The sequence below is a fragment of the Lepidothrix coronata genome, unplaced genomic scaffold (genome assembly GCF_001604755.1).
Source record: "Lepidothrix coronata isolate B3197 unplaced genomic scaffold, Lepidothrix_coronata-1.0 Scaffold61, whole genome shotgun sequence".
NCBI lineage: Eukaryota > Metazoa > Chordata > Aves > Passeriformes > Pipridae > Lepidothrix > Lepidothrix coronata.
This window is the reverse complement of record NW_016690241.1, coordinates 2380679-2398013: the sequence shown is the minus strand read 5'-3', so window position 1 is coordinate 2398013 and position 17335 is coordinate 2380679. Positions and strand designations below refer to the sequence as shown.

The following is a 17335-nucleotide window of genomic DNA, read 5'->3' as shown; positions in this document are numbered from 1 at the left end:
ATAAATATTTAGGCCACTTCACTCTATTTACATGATTCCTGCAGAATTAAATCAATAATGTGATTTTAAGTTAACATTATTTAAGGACATGCTGGGCATGTGAATGGTATGTGATTGCCATGTGCTGTCCGTCTGTTGGGCCTGTCTGCTGCAGCAGTGCTGAGGGGATGGGTGTGTTGATGCTATACTAGGGAGAGGGTTACCTCTCATGGTACCAAGTATGTTACCTGCTTGTGGGTGACCCTGAGGTAGAACAAGAGAACTATCAGACCAGTTTACACTTGGTCCCTTGAGGATCCTCGGATCCTCCTTGGATGCCTGAGGATCAGGCATTCAGACTATCTGCACATCAGCTGAAACGGCTTGAGGTGTCTTTAAAGGCAAGCAAGAGCAAGCTCTGGCTTCCCTTGCTTGCTCTTTTTCTGGCTCAATGACTGTTGTATTCTTAGCTGCCTAGAGGTCCAGTTTCAATACTTCTATGGTTCTAGCCTAATGAGAAAGACTGGTACGTTTCTTGCTATTATTTAAAATATATGGATGTTACTTTCATTTTTTGAAAGAGAGTGGTGTAATGTTTGTGCCTAATGCTGAATTTGTTGCTAATAGTTCTCAGATGCAAACACACACAATTTGACAACTGTGTTCATAGACTGAGGACAGTTTTTGTGGAAGCTGAAGATGACAGTGTTTAGATGATTTCAGTTGTTTTCAGATAAAGCCAGCTGGCCATTGGCACTGAGTACAAGGAGGTCATGTCAATCTCAGAGGTTCCTCAGAGTATCAATCACCTGTCTTCATATTCCTTTTGGGTTGTTGGAGTCAGATTCATTGCTGCTTCAAATTGCGCTGAATGAAATCGAGCTGCAGCTTCCACATACACTAGGTTGCTTTCCGTATTCAGCATGCGAGGAACAGAGAAGTGCAGCAGAATACATCATTCCTCGTTTTACGTGAGTCTCCCAGGTTGGACTGCGTGTTATACGGTCATAACTACCAGAGACAACAGTAGCGTCAAGCTATTGCAGTGGTTTCCACATACAGCCTTGCAGTGCCACCTTCAGACCAAAGTAAGGCATCCCACCACTCCTTCAAGGAAAAGCCTATCCCACCTTCATCTGCACTCCAGTCCCAGCCAGGAGACTACGGTGAAGGTGAACTAAAACCACGTCCCAGTTTCAGTTACAGGCTGAACTTTGTTTCCCTACAATATAAATGAAAATAAAGGAAAGGCAAAGGAAAACAGAAGGATCTGCCTCGCAATGCTAGATCATCAAAAGCCGTGTCCAAATCCACAAAATCCTAAACTGTGTTATTTTATTTTGGAAGAAAGAGCTTTCACAGAATACCCCATCCTGAGTCTGGCTCTGATGAGATCTTGTGGGTCCTCTTCCATTCCTATTATGGTACACTAGTTAGTAAAAGCTAGTAAAAAATGAGACTAGCGTTTTTAGAGAAACTTAAGATGACCTTCTGAGAAGCAATTTTACAACCACAACCACTTCTAGGCACAATAATTGTGGTGAAACTAATTTGAGGAAGTCCTCATGTGCAGATCCAATTTGACAAAATATATCTCTTTTTACATGAGCCAGAAGTTTCTAGCACATGTAATCAACAGAAACCATAAATCAGAAAGTGAATTAAACATTTGGCTTTGGGGGTTTTTCTTGCATTTGTACTCAAGATGGACACTGATGAGGTCAATTCTTGCTATTTAACTCAGAAAGAATGATTTTATTAACACACAGGACCATACATTCTCAAATCACTGAGGTATGAGCCATATGTATTTTCTAGCCTAGGGCAATTTTTAATTATTTCTGAATTTTACTCTTTATTCTAATTTCTTCTTCAAAACAAAAATACTAAGACACTGAATCCTACTCATCTCTGATGTTCTCTTGTCTTTAATATTCTTTCAACCTCCACATTTCTCTTCAGTATTAAACTAATAGCTTTTATACAAAGCTGTACAGTTTTAATGTGCTTTATTGACATGTGCGTGTAAACTAATTAGGAGTGACTGGAAGAAAAGGACTGTGGCATTAGCACAATGACATATTTATCAAATATAACCTCCATATATGCAGGCTCATCTTGCAAGATATACATAATAAAAAACAAGACTAATTTTTCCCTTAGACTAAAGTACTGTATATACAGTGCAAGAGGTCTAAATCTCTATGTTCTCTTATTGATAAAACATGACATATTTTTAGTAATCTAGTAAAATCTGTCTACTTCCATGTTAACCCATCTTTGGGGATTTTTTGATTAACACTTTTGGTTTGGTTTTTTGGTTGGTTGTTTTGGGTTTTTTTTGGTTGGGGATTTTTTTGTGTGATTTTTTTGTTTTCGTTGTTGTTGTTGTTTTGGGTTGGTTGGGTTTGTTTGAGGGGGGGATGTTTGAGCAAAAATAACCAACATCTATGAGGGATTTGGTGATGTCAGACCACAGCTTTCAGACACAAAGCTCACATCTGGAACATACTGGGGTCCATCAGCTTATGTGAATACTCCTCAGCTTTCCTCAGAATTCTGGAGAGCAGATACCCCAGAGAAATGTGACATTTTAGACCTCAATATCCTCTGTGTATCAGGGCTATGATAACTTTGGGGACCTGTTTGTATAACTCTAATTACTGTTAATAGTATGAGCTTATTAAGGAGCTGGTTCTTTGAAAACTGGGGCAAGTTTCTCTGTCTATGTAACCACAACAACAAGAATAATCAGCAGGTGCTCTGAGTGGTTCTTGGTGCTGGTTCAGCATGTGTTGTTCCACTGATTAGAGACGAGAACTTCAAAGCTGATCTCTGACCAGTAAAAGACTTGGTCAGGAGGTGGCTGGTACAGGCGAAGGCCATTTTTCCTACAATCTTGGAGATGATAGGGAAGTGGAAAGAATGGGAAGTTGTGAGCAATGAGATTGAAAAGCCAGAAATAACAGAAGAGGAATTTTTTAAGGACTGGCAGAAAGAAGAATGTGGAGGACACACATGAAGTATCATCTGGGGAGGGAGAAGATGGAGAGTCTGTTGTGGTATGTCATAGTGCCCCTTGCTACCAGACTAACCAGGGTTGACAGGGGAGTTAAGACATCCAATAAAGAATAATATAGATAAGGCACTATTGATATCAAGCCTCTCAAGATTTGAATCAAACTTTGCAATTTTTTTTGTTACTCACCAGTAGCTATAACCAGAGAGTTATGATTAAGCAATTGCATTCTGAATGTTGTATGCTTGGTTAATCTTTTGTTTTGATGAAGAGAGAAGATTATCTCGAGGTGAGTGGGCTGTCTAGACCAGAGCCACCAGGAGTGAAGTCAGTAGGACTGAGAGCAGTAACTGGGGGAAAGGTGATTCCGGCAGCGAGAGATCACGATCACCGACTCATTGACCACATATTCAAAACCGACCGCAGATTTAAAAGAAGGGAAGAACTGAGCCTGCGGACTATTTACCATGAGAAGCGAGAGGAGTAACAAGCAAATAGGGGGTTGAGTACTAATTAGAAGTTACGTAATTTGTAACCAATGAATGCTGATGCATTTGTTTGTTCAAACGTATAAATAGTGCGCAGTTTCAATGACCGCGGACATAGCCTTTAGTGCGTTACCTCCCGGCTCCCTGCTCTACGTAAACCAGGATAAAACACAGAAAAACACGGAAACGGCTTCACAGAAACAACGCCTCGGTGTGTGAATTGGCGCTGCGTACTGCGTGACGAGCCCGCTTCTGGGACAACACTATTGCACTCGGAGAATTTATTCTACATCCCGACTTCCCACGGGGTGGGGGGGAGAGGAGGGCTATCCCAGGGTGGGGAAGCCCCGCACGTGCTCCTTGTTTTGGGGGCGGCCGCCCGGGGAGTGGGCGGTGCCGGCGGGCGCGAGCTGCCGCGCCTGCGCGGGGAGGCGGGGCTCGCGCGGGGCCCGGGCGCGCGTGCGCGTCGGCGGTGTGGGCGGGGCTGAGCCGGGCCCGCGGAGCGGGGCCTGTTCGCTCCCTCCGCCGGTGAGCGCCGAGCCCGGGCGGGCAGGGAAGCAGGAGCGGCGGCGGCGGAGGGCTTGCCCTCACGGGATGTCGCAGACTGCCATGTCCGAGACCTACGGTAGGAACCGGGAGCGGAGCGAGGGGATCCCCCCCTCCCTCTTCCCCTCCGGGAGAGCGGGCCCGGGGCCGGGCGGTGTCCTCTGAGGAGCGGGGGGGAGCCAGTGTGGCGTGAGGGTTCCCCGGGCCCGGGCGGGTCCCCCTGGCCCACCGCTCCCCTGGCCCTGCTGCGCCTGCCCCACCCGTGGCTGCCCGGCTGGGAGCGTTCCCAGTTATCCTTCACCATGAGGAAGTGCCAACTTAGACACTGCTCGCTATGGGTCAGGGATTCCGAGGGAAACTCAGTGCATGTCCTCTGAGAGAAGCTGCCCGTTTCTGTCGTTGGAGACTGTGTGTGCTTCAGAGGGTCAAGTTAAGGTTTCGGCCCTGTTGTCTTAGACATGCAGGCATCAAAAGGAGTTCACTGTGAGAGTGAGTTGAAATGGATGTCTGACTGCTACTGGTAGGAAAACATCCGATGGAGTAAGTCGGAGCGCAGGCACTGACAAGGTGTGTCAGCACCTCGCTGGGAAGCATCAAAGAGAAGTGAAGAGTAGAAGAGCTAAGCAGAGCTGGTGTTGCTCGAGTGTTTGACTCTCCTGCAGGAATTGGAACAAACGTTTGCAAAACAAACTTTCTGGATGGCTAGATTGCACTCAAGGTTCAAAATAAAAAAATGTACTGCAGTTAAATAGTTGCTTTTATGAGAGACATTTTTACTCTTCCTTTCCTATTTGACCAAAGAAGTGAAGTGCCATTTTGAAGGTGGGGGAGGTGAGAAGCAACTGAATAGTATTCATTTCTCTTCTTTATAATCTTGCTTAAAACAACCCTTCTTGAATAGATTTTGCTTTTCTCCCAATTCCATATCATACAGTTCCATAATATTTTGCAGTGTAAAGATGCTGCTGTACACATAAACATATTCAAAGTCCATGGAATAGGCTCATATTCATAGTCCATGAGAGTAAGATCAGAATTGAGTGCTGTGATAAACCCTTTCATGGGTCATTTTCTGTTTTTTTCTGTTGCAACATCTTTTCTGAGAGTGGTTGGGCACTAGAAGAGGCTCCCCAGGGAAGTGGTCACAGCACCAAGCCTGTCTGAGTTCAAGTGTTTGGACAATGCTCACAGGCATGTGGTTGATTCTTGGGGTGTCATGCACAGGATCGGGAGTTGGACTCGATGGTCCTGATGGGTCCCTTCCAAATCAGCATATTCTATGATTCTTCAGTGGTGGTTCAAACTTTTGAGTTGGATTTGCATCCTCTTGCTTTTAGAGCAGAGTCTTGAAAATAAGCGGTAGTTTGGATAATTAAAGCAAAATTGGACACAACTCTGCTAACTGTGAGGGAGGCTGGCATGGCCATCAGGAGTTCTTACTAGTAGGCTGACTGACTTGATTGTTTCTCCTATGTAAGTCAGTTTATTTCAATACTCTAGTCATCAGTGCTTGCTGGTTTTTCCTACTGGTCTGTGCTTTGGTGCACAGCAAGTGCACAGAACTAAGGGGCAAAATGAGGCAAGAGTGTGTGGGGCAGCCATTGAAGTGCAAACACTGAGATACTAAGACCCTGCTTCTTTTGTCCATACTTCTTAGATATATGCAGAACATACCTGTAAAAACCAGAGGGGTGTGCTTTGCAGATCTAGATTGGAGTTTGAGCAAGTTCCTTATGCTCTGAACTCTTGTGATCAAGAACTGGGATCGCTTCGGCTGTGATTAAAGTGGGATTGGTGGTCTCTGAGCAGATGGGTTGGTAGAAAACCAGAGATTACAGGATTTCAGTAGTGCTCCTCTTTTTATGCTTTAATACTAAGTAAGCTAAATAGATGATTGGTATCTTAAACAAGAACATTTCAACATTTTTTGCATTGTTCCAGTCATGCAGAATAGGGATTGTAAGCCTGCTGTAGCTGTTGATACTTTCCAGTTTCTTTGGTGTCCTAGAAAACAAGCCCTTGGAAATGAAAGGTTTGCAGTTGTGGATTGTGCCTGTTGAACAACCTTACATTACCCTTTTGAGTTTTCATTTTATCCTGTGCATACACAAGCTACAAAAAATTCTGAACCGGAATGCTTGAGAGTGTCAAGTTTTAGAGAAGATAGACTAACACTAAGTTATAGCATAAAATTTAAAAATGGTTATACCACCTCTGACTGTAATAGTAGTCACTATATAATTTTGCATTGTCCTGTAGACATATGTAGCAGCCCCGTTGACAGATCAAAGTAAACAATACAGTGTGATAAAACTGTGGATCTGCTGTGCTTGATGAACTTCCTGGGATTTAATGTGCTCGCTGTCCTAACAAAGGATGGTTTGTTTCTGACCAGCTGTAACGTGACCATCAAGGATGAGAGAAGTATTAGGGCAGTTTTGGCTGGTGGGGAGACCAGTGGTCACTGTATCCCCTCAGTGCTGGAATCCCTGTAGCTTCTGCCCTTACAGGTGCTTATTCATGAGTTGGATTTTTCTTCTTGTCACCTGAATTATGACCCATTCTGATTATGTAACCTCAAGCTTTTCATCCCATATGGATAGGTTCAGAAAACTGGCTGCTGGTTGGGTTGGTGGGGTTTTTTTTCCCCCATGTCATTTTGCTGTCTGACCTTTATATGATTTTAATTTTGCTGTGAGGTTTCAACTTCTCTTTCCTTTGAAAGGGGGGGCTATTTTTTTCAGTATTTTTCTCAATCCATGAGGAATAAAGAGCCTTTCCTCTGGTCAGTCCTTTCTGCCTATCATATTTCATTATCCACCTCAGTTAATTTACTTATCTTCTCCTTTTTTTCCCCCTCCCTGAGTTCCTCTATGTCAAATTCTGTCTGCTTTGAAGCTTTTCTGTCCACTCACTTTTCCCAGCTATTTCTGTCCCTTACTGAGATTCTTGTTTCTTCCCTCTTTTCAAACCAAGTTCTGTAGCTTCTCAGTCTTGACACTAATTTTTGTTCACAATTTATTTTTCTCTCCTATCAATGTATTTCATAAGTTCCATATCTTCTCTTCTTAGCTTTCTAATCTGTTTATCCCTTTCCTATGTGTTCAATTTATTTCCCTTACAAAGTGCCAGAACCAAACCAAACATGAATACAAGATAACTCCATGAATTTGGGTTTAGAAAGAACATTTTATTGCTGCTTTGGGGGCAATTCTTTTAAAAATTTATCTTGTAACATTGGAAATGAGTCTCTAGGAAAATTATTTTTACTCAATATTTCTGAGATGCAATGGCATTTCTGTAGATAGTTACCATATGACAACACATGCATGTTTTAACGTCCTTCCCAGGGCAAAGTATAAGTGGTTTTGTGTTGTGGTAAATACAGACTGACATAAAAATAGCTTACCCTTAATAGGTAAATGCAAAGCAACCTTTGGATTTTAAGTAGTAGAAGGATAGAAGAAAGGCTGTATGACCTTTGAATCAGTGCGATATGTAGGATTCAAGTCAGATCTCTTCACTCCCTCCTTCCCTGTATTTTATCTTTTAGTATCTACTGCTCCCAGTCTGTTCCCATAAGTTTATCAATTTCTGTGATTGTCAGAGAATGTATAGTCTCTTCTGTCCACTTGAAAATAATTCTTTTTGGTCTGGACAATTTGATTCATGCTTTTCTCGCCATCCCTTCCCCTGGCAGTTACCTGGCGGTCTCTGCGTTTATCACCCTGGCCTCCAGTTTGTTCCAAGTCTGACTTTATTTCTTAGTCAACGTAGCTCTTTTGCTTGTAAGGAAGCAAATCTTCCCTCTTCCAAGCATTCCTTATGCAGATTGGAGTAGAGCTAGATTTATCCGTTCTACCTGTTTATCTTGTTAACTTCCTGCTAGAAAAAGGAGTAAGCAGTGGGAATAGCTCCTCTTTTCTCTCATTTTGAGGCAGCATATGCCAGTAGGAATGTTTCAGAGCACTCTTTCCTTCTGCAAAATAGATGTCTAATAATGAGGAGACCTTTTTTTTTTCCCCATGGCATGAATGAGAGTTTCCGAAGGGTCAGCACTAGTGATTATAAATTCTACTCTTTAGCAAGGAGTTGGAGGGAGATCAAACTGAGATTGAGGATATAATTTGGTCTCTCACCCTTCCTCCACCCCGCTCTACAGTATTAGCAAGAAGAAACAATTTAATAGACTAAGCTGCAGTAGCTCAAAACCTGTTCAATTATTCTTTCTGCTGGAGCAGACTTCAGTCAAAGGAGGTGGTTGGATATCTGGGGGTGGTTTCCACATGAACCATCTGTTTTTTGCTGGTACTTGAGTCAAAGCCCACAAGTGTCTCTCTTCTCCTTTCCCCTCAGCTCACACCTCACCTCCCCAGAAGGAAAAAACAAATGCAAAACAGCAACCAACATGTAATTTATGTAGTTTAGCTGCTCGTGTTGCTGGTGCATCTTTAGGGTGAAGCCACAGTTCTACTCCTTTTCACCTGTGCTAGAATGTAAGTTTTTTTTCCTTTACCCACTACCCAGTTTGGGATCAGGTGACGCGTGTAGCTCACAGAGGGCAGTCAGTTTAGGGCTAAACTGTATAAAGATGATTTTATTTACAGGCAAAGTACTTTACCTTTTCTAGACATTTTCAGTAGCCAGCATGGCAGCAAGCATTTGTAACATCTGAGTGATGTTGCTTTTCAGCTTTTTTATGAAGGAGGAACAACAGAATTAAAAAGAAAAGTTTTTCTTGGGTGACAGCCTTGGCAGCTGACCGGAATGCTGGAGCTCAGAGCCACTTCGTCGCTCACAGAAAAAAAAAAAGAAAAGGCTGTGAAATAAAGTGACTTAACTCCTCTGGGAAGAGGACATCAAAAAGAAAATCTAGAGCAATTAAGAAGTTGCAAAGAATGAATATTTTAAAGTTCTTACCAAGTTTGAGTACGCAGTGATGTTACAGTTGGTCTAAAAGAAGCTATCAGTCCAGTCTCATTTGGTTTCTGTGTTTCTGAACTGTGCTAAATTTTTAGATACATCTGTACAGCTTAAAGAGAAGACATTTCATGTCCTAAATCAAGCACTAAAATAAGTTATAAAAATGTAATTGATGTAATACCCGTTATCATACAGAATGACATTATAAGAAAGAAGTTCCAGAATAACAAAATGAAAGATGTTCTCCCTGTTATCACCTGCTAGGCTGTCAACTTAAAAGCTTGTTAAACCTAGGTATTTATGATTTTGGTATTGGCAAAGCCTTTTTCTTGCCCTTCCTTGCAGATGATTAACTGTGCAGAGTATTCCATATTTCCTGAACCATTTTTTCCAGTACTTGTGGACAAACTGTTAACATAAGTCTAAAAGCCTCTTGCTAGTTTGAACAATTTACATAAATTTGGAGTTCAAACTGATGGAAGCACAGTTACATTTAAGAATGCAACATCCAAATCTTTTACTCTACAAGTCTACATGTGCTGCTGCCTTTGATGCAGAAAGTTTTTAATTTTTTTTTTTATTAGAAGATTTTGATATTTTCATTCTCTGGTGGAATAAAACACATTTGCCTTAGTTTCATACTGTGAACAAGTGAATTGTAACTGCAGTTTCAAGTTTCACCTTAGAGAGTCTGTTTGCTGTTTTACCAGAGGGAAATTTATTTTTTGTCTACTAACTAAGCAGGCACTGAACTGGCATCTAAGTGATTTATCTGTAGGAAAGATTCCCTTTTAAAGTTGTTTTGCAAAATAGACTCTTGATAGGAATCATGAGTCTAGTATAAAGTGCTGCTAGAATATGTTACCAGTTTAAAGACAAGAATATAAAATCCCCAAATATCATTCTTACTTTCAGAGAGCACCTCAACTTAAAACATCTCAGGGAAAAATACGCTGCTGTTCTGGAGCTCTTCCAGATCGGTCCCTAACAGCAACATCCTTGTCCCAGTATCTCACTGGCCCACAGCCTGTCTGTGCAGAACGGAGCAGGGTGTTAAATTTGCTGTTCACTGTGGGTTTATGGGTTGCACAAATGTGGCTTTGTGAGCCACATTTAACCACCAGTGCTTACAACAGTGCAAATTAGTGAAGGAATAGAGTTCCGGGTTTATTCTTTTCCTGGTTTAGGTTGACAGTAGCTGTTACACTACTGTCAATCATATGAATTTTCTGTGGAAAAAAGATGATGGTAAACTTGAATTTTACAGTTGTTTTTAACAAGAAAATCTGGCAAACAGCATTCCCCAGATACATAGTGCAACAGTTTTAACTGGATTTCGGATTTATTTTTGGAAACATGGCAGATATCAGAAACACATTATTTTAATTGTGAGTTCTCAGAACATCTTACATTTTGAGAAACTTTGAAATGGTAAAACTGGTGAGATTGCACACACCCACAGTAGTTTAAATATACAAAATGGTGTACAAGGCAGCTAACGAGTTATATTTGATCCATAAAAATTAAATCTTGGGTTTCTTTGAGATTTTTTCTTAACCTGACACTTTGCAATTATTTATGATGTCTGCATTTCATACTAACAGTGAAGACTTGATAGAATGAAGCATTCTCAGCTTCAGCATGTTTTGCAGTTGAGGTGACATGAGGGGCCCTTCTTTACAGGAGATAACACACAAAATTTTCGCAACCTGAAGGAAAATCCTGTTTGTAACAGTTTTTTTTATCCAGAAAGCATGAGCAGCTGGGTGGGGGCGTGAAGAATGAGAGGAGTTTGGAACAGAATGTCTTGAGCATGTAAATGGTCACATTTTGTGAGCAAGAAACAGCAATCTCTTTCTGAGAAGGGTAGAATACAGAATGTATACCGAGTCTTTTACAACATTTGAAACAAGAAAAATCATGCAAAGGCAAAAAAAAAAATCAAAAGTCCTTAATAAAACACTACTTGATTTTAAATATGAATAAAATCTGGGAGATAAGTGAAGACAAATGGTGGTGGACATTCCCAGAACCTGTGGCCCTCTATTTTGTTACTGAATTTTTAACAGTAGACGTTTTCTTAGCATTTGAGAAACTTGCTTGTTCCTTTCACCATTGCTAGAGGGTGTTTATGATACAACAGAACAAATAATTCCTGCACGAAATGGAATGAGCACATAGATTTGTGTGCATCTTAGATTCAATTTTTAAAACTAAATATTCAAATGATGTTCTGATAGAGTATTGTATTAGTGCTTTGACTTGCCAGGCACAATCTAATTTTCTTTTTATTCTGTCATCCCCATGGCCAATATCCATGTAACCCATTTCACAGCTTTGAACACTATTAAAAAAATTATTGTTCTTATTTTTGTTGATACTGCAAACTTAATCCTTTTCATTGCATGCTTACTGGATGTTTTCTGGAGACCTGCTGTGTTTATAAGAGAAACTGTGCAATAAAGATAAAAAAATCTGCTGCTGGTAGAAAAATAAATAGCAAATCTTGCATGAACTGGGGTTGCCTTGGTGGTGATATATTGGAGGAAGCAATTGTAAGCTTTCTTATCACAGTTTGTCCGTTTTGAGAGCAGTAAAGACAGGGAAGGTTTCTTCAGTCTTTAGTGAAACTAAAGCAAATTCAGGGAGGTAACATTAAAGCATTATATGTATCTGTTGAAACAATACAAATTGTTCTGTTGTTTTAATATAAACATAAATCTTGAATACATGTGTTACCAATGAACACTGATGTAAATGGCTCATAAATAGGTAATGTGCCAGAAATACCTGTATACTAATTTACCATGTGGAAGAAATGTGAAAACAGGCATCCCAGAATAAAAATACTTCTTCCCTTTAAATTTTGTAGAAAAATATTGTTGTTGTCCAAGGTTTACATGAATTAAAACAGAGTACAAGGAGTAAACAGTTATATAGGGAAGTTCAAATTAATGTGAATAAAATAATTTAAAAAAATAAAAATACAATAATGTAGAGATTTTTAAAAATTGCATCACTATATAGGGCACCTGTACTGGCTCTAGTTAGTAGATTACATACCCTTCAAACAGGTTTATTTTTAACTCAATTCAGATTCAGCCATTTCCATCTCTTTTTGTCCATCTTGTATCTCCATAAACAAACAGCATTCTTTGAAACATCACTATTGAACACACTACGTTATTCTTGAGATTTATTGTTATTTTGCTAATTTTGTCATCTATTCCTTTCTCTTTAAGGAGAATAGCTGGCTTGTGACAAAAATGTGAGTATGTACTACAATTTAATAATTTTTTTTCTTTCAATCTTCAGATTTCCTGTTCAAGTTCTTGGTCATAGGAAATGCTGGAACTGGAAAATCCTGTTTGCTGCACCAATTCATTGAAAAGAAATGTAAGTATGTGTGAAACACAGTAAGAGTTTTTTACTGCTTTGTACCACATGCTTTGTATCACTCGGTCTTGTATGTAAGTTCCTATAATTCTCTTGTTTGTGTAGGTGAGGATTTTGGCTAAGGATTTTGTTCAGAACCATGCTGTAAGTCTTTATTGCTCACTGTTTGCCTCTAGCCAGAAGCCTAATATGGAGCATTATGCCCTATTACTCTCAAATAAATATAACAGGATGGTGATGAACATACTGTCTTCTTGTGAGAAGTTATATCTTGCAGCTATAAGCTTCCCTAGATAAATAGTAGAGACTTGGATCTTTTAGAAAAAATTATTAAAATAAAATTGAATTGCTTGAGTAGATTTAGAAAGCCTGTAGTATCTTTCTAAATAAATAGTCATGCTGTTGTCTTTGTTAAGGACTGTGTTCTGTGATAAATACTGGTAGAGATTCCATTGTGAATGATATTTAGAGATGAACAGATAATAGAAAATTTGCCGTCGGGGAGTGCATTTGGCACCATGATTAAACAAAACCAATATGCTTTTAGAAACCTTTGTAACTCTAAGGTGACTTATCTTTCTCAACAAAATGGTAACTCACCTTATCTCTTGAGGAAAACATTAGGATAATAATGTGTAAGCACTAAGGAACATGGCATCGTTCTATGATTGAACTTGAAACATGATGTTGCTTCTAGCAATGACAGTTGTGTGTTGCTGAGAATCTGCGGTACCAACATCAAGCTACTTCTGCTTTAAAGAAGTAGCAGCTCTTGCACATTCATGGACAAGACTTCTTTTTTTGTTCTGTTTTCCCATGAATTTTAAATTTAATTGGCATCAAAGTATTAGAAAACACAGTTGGAAAAAAAATGTACAAAGGGTATCTTGCCATTTATGGAAGTGAACTGGAACTTATTTAAGCAGGCCTTTCTAGTAGTAATTTTAAATTGAATAAGCTGTTCGAAAATTTTAAAAATGTTTATTTCTGTGTGCAGGCAATGTCCTTATGAGTGGGACTAAATTTGATGGTTCAGGAGGTAGTTAGTCATTTGATCACTGAGGAGTTTTGATTATACCTAAATTTGCTTAATGTAAAAACTAATTATTCACTTTAAATGTTCTCCAAATAAGTCTGGGTTTATTTCTTGTTTTTTTGTAGTCAAAGATGACTCAAATCATACTATAGGAGTGGAATTTGGTTCAAAGATCATAAATGTTGGTGGTAAATATGTAAAACTGCAGATATGGGATACAGCAGGACAAGAGAGATTCAGGTACTCTTTCCAGTCATTTTCTTAAGTGTTTGTTATTAAATGGTTGCTGTGGATGTTGGCTATTATTTACCCCTGCTTACAAATACTCATACTGTATGTGCCTAACTCTGTGTTTAGAAGGCCTTCTGTTGGTTGGAATAAGTAAATGCCAGGAAGTTGTAAGCTGTTCAAAATCTGCATGAAAACAATTGTATAGTTTTGTTTTATTAGAGGAGAAAAAAAACCAGTCAGATTTATTTGGGTAAATAACCATCTAGAAAGACTGAGGTATCTTAAGTTTCTTAAAGAAAAAGCAACCTATTTGTCAGCTTAGAACCACCAGTATACTTTTAATGCTATATTTTAATTGTATTCTACATCTGAGGCATAGGTCAAACTCAGTAAAAATCTGGGGTATTCCTGAGTACATTCACCATCAAATAGGGCATCAATTTTTTTTTATATTTTGGGGGGATGGACTGTGTGTGTGTGGAGTTTCTTTGGTCTGGGAGAGGGGGTGGTTAACAAAGCTGCGTATGATGGTAGAAGTCTGAGTGAGGGGCAGCAGTCCAGGTGAATATCCCCTACTAGACAACTTCTGTGGATATACCTCTGACTAGGTAAAGCTGGACAGTTGTATGTAGTCTTCATTAATGAGGTCTCTTCAGTTTGTTGACCAGATACCAGCTCCCAGTTCTGTATCTGGTCATATATTATGATGATACTTATACCTTCAGCAGCACACAGGTCATAATGGACTTTGAGAATCCCTGTGCAGCTATGTTTAATGAAAATCCTTCATCAAAATTCTAGTTGTAAATAGTCTGCTGCTGCACAGTTGCTAATGTTGTTGAAAAAACATGTTTTATTTTAAATATGGAAATGAGAATTCTGTTTTGTAATATAGATGGTGTTATTTTAACGCAGAATTTAAACAATGAAAGCACCACAAAAATGTATATCTGTAATTCTATTTCAGGTCTGTAACAAGGAGTTACTATAGAGGGGCTGCAGGTGCTTTGCTTGTCTATGATATAACCAGGTAAGAAAGCTAGCAGCTCTTTCAATTAATGCATAATGATTCCTCCCCAAGTACCTAATCCTCTAATGGACAATGGGCAAGAAGAAAAAAAAGCAGATTGAAAAAGTACTTCTGTTTCAGTGCATATTTAAGTTTTAGAACTGGCTTACGTGAAATATTGTGAATGTCAGAAATGTAAAGAATCCTAAAGGGTTAGACAAATACATGGGTATTGGCTCACCAGTAGCTGGTCTAATCATGGTGGACCACATGCAACTAGTGGCTCAGCAAGCCTTGCCACAGAAACCAAGAGGAGACTTCAGCCACCCTTAACGGAGGCAGTACACACTTATGTGTGGAAACTTCTAATTAGTATGCTGATATAGTAGGTCATTCTCTGGAGAAAATAGCTCTGCCTACACATTCCTTAACTGTATCCCAAAATTCTGTTAATCTCTGCATTTTATAATATTAAAATATTGTAGGCAGCCTAGTAAATCCTTACAATTCCACCTGAAATTTAAGTATCCCTAACATTCCAAGTTAAACAATAACTCACTCTGGTATCCCAAAATTTCACGCACAAAAGGCTGAAACTAGATTAAAGCTTAAAATTTTATCTTTTCTCAGTCATAGGGTGGTTTACGATTGTGTGTGTGTTTAGAGATTGTGGTTGATTTAATTTTGGTTTTTAAAAACTTAAGCTTTTAAATAATTTCATGAAGGAATTTGATACTCTTCCCAGTTCATCATTGGCATGTTGAGATGTGTAGGTGCCTTGCCTGACTAGCAGCAGTTTGTTGTTTGCCACAAAGACAGATTTGTCATCTGAGTTTTGGTTCAGTGATCTGTTTGTGAGAAATGAGTGTGTTCTAATAGAGGATGTCATTTTCTACATAGCCGGGAGACCTACAATGCACTTACTAATTGGTTGACGGATGCAAGAATGTTAGCAAGTCAAAATATTGTGATAATACTGTGTGGAAACAAAAAGGATCTTGATGCAGATCGTGAAGTTACGTTTTTAGAAGCGTCCCGGTTCGCACAAGAAAATGGTAAGTAGTACAAAATCTTCATGTAGCATTCAAAGATGCATAGTACTTAAAATAGTTCAATTTTTTTGTGCAGTTAGGATGTACTTTGCCCACTGTACCTTGTCTACAGAAAAGAGTTCTGTCAGTGCAGGAGGCACAGAGACACAGTGCCTGCAGTGAAAACCACATGTACTATTTAAGTCTCATTACTGCTGATTCTTCCAGTCGCAGCTGCTGCTTAAAGAGTACCTTCTATATGGAGATATATTCCCTAGGGAATGTAACGCAACTTCAGGTATTGCCTTGCCTCCAAAGGGCTGAGGAGAAAATGAAGGACATGATTTCCTGTTTTTCAGTGTCTTATAGACTTAGATAATAGACAAGGTTGTATGGGGTGTGCTGCTGTTGGAAGCATTGAGTTTTCAATGAGTTTTACTCATAAGAAACTGAGTTTAATGCAGGGCATGGATCTAGAGGACTATTACCTGGTCTGTAGGACTCAGAATTTCCAGTCTGGAGACGTGTTTCTGTGGCAGCTAAAGCCAGTCTCGGTCTGAGCTTCTGTGCTGCAGTCCTGCCATCAGCAAAATCTGGTTTTGCTTTTATAAATCAGTTATAGTCTTTTCTACCAACTCTGGTTACTGACTTTGCTTTTGCATGTTAGTGCGAATCTGTAGGAAGTTCATTGGTTTCATGTGCTACTTTGCATGCACAGCCCAGGTTATTATCTTTGGATTCCAGCTTTCCAGGGTTGATACATAAATTTCAGAGGACATTTTTTTGTGGTTTTGCCATCAAAAGCTAATTTTTTTGGACCATGCTACCTGACTGTAGATCTCTGTAAGAATATTGCTCCTAGCTTTCATACTTTGAACTACTATATCTGATGTTCCAGACTTATTTTGAGATTGGTTTTTTTTTGGTGTCAAATGCAGAGCTGATGTTCTTGGAAACAAGTGCTCTAACGGGGGAAAATGTTGAAGAGGCCTTTGTACAGTGTGCAAGAAAAATACTCAATAAAATTGAATCAGGTAAATTAAGCTTTATATTCTTTTAAATTTTTTTATTTCATTTGAAAACTAAAAAAGTACACATGAAAATACTACTATTCAAAGTTCTCTAATAGAATTAACCCCAAACCTCCAAAATAGCATTGTAGTAAAATAACTCATTTGTTTTATAGCTGCTTCCCATAGGAATGGATGTGTTAGTGAGATCTGTGTATCTAAAAAGGGGTGGTGGTGTGAATTGTGGATGTTTCTACACAGTGTTTACCTTAGCAGTCAACTCTGAGTGCAGGTTGTACGTTCTGTGTGGGTTGCTGCATCCTACAAATACCAAGTGTGACAATGGGCAGAGTAAAAACCTAATATCAGGGCAGACATAACTTTTAATTCTGCTTCTCGTATGTAGCATGAAATGCAGTCAAGAGAATTTGAACAGAAATACTAAAAATTTCAAGGATGTTTCCTAGCAACTGTGTTTTTCTGAAGTGACCTTCCTGCTTCTTAGTTGAAACCATTTTTACTTTTACAGATCTAGAAATATACCAGAAGCTTCTCAGTGCAAGTGGGCAGGTTTCTGTGTGTTAGGTGTCATTACAGCTAATTTGCATTCCAGTTTTCCTCTTTTCTAGCTGCTTGATATCTTCAAAGTTTTAAGTATTAGCCATAT

At 39.3% G+C, this 17335-nt stretch overlaps 1 protein-coding gene across 1 annotated transcript; it reads left to right on the top strand.

Annotated features, from left to right (window-relative positions):
* The first annotated feature begins 3960 nt into the window (after positions 1–3960).
* On the top strand, positions 3961–16733 carry LOC108498593 (ras-related protein Rab-4A-like). The gene is made up of 6 exons (XM_017817460.1): positions 3961–4111; positions 12271–12351; positions 13513–13627; positions 14586–14648; positions 15528–15682; positions 16597–16733. Exons 1-6 carry the CDS (start codon positions 4081–4083, stop codon positions 16716–16718), a joined length of 567 nt encoding a protein of 188 aa, XP_017672949.1. The 5' UTR covers positions 3961–4080; the 3' UTR covers positions 16719–16733.
* Positions 16734–17335: the final 602 nt, after the last annotated feature.

Coding starts and splice junctions, on each gene's coding strand:
- LOC108498593 (XM_017817460.1), top strand. CDS start 4,081: ATGTCGCAGACTGCCATGTCCGAGACCTACG. Junction 12,352..13,512: donor CCAATTCATTGAAAAGAAAT/GTAAGTATGTGT, acceptor GTTTTTTTGTAG/TCAAAGATGACTCAAATCAT. Junction 14,649..15,527: donor CTTGTCTATGATATAACCAG/GTAAGAAAGCTA, acceptor TTTTCTACATAG/CCGGGAGACCTACAATGCAC.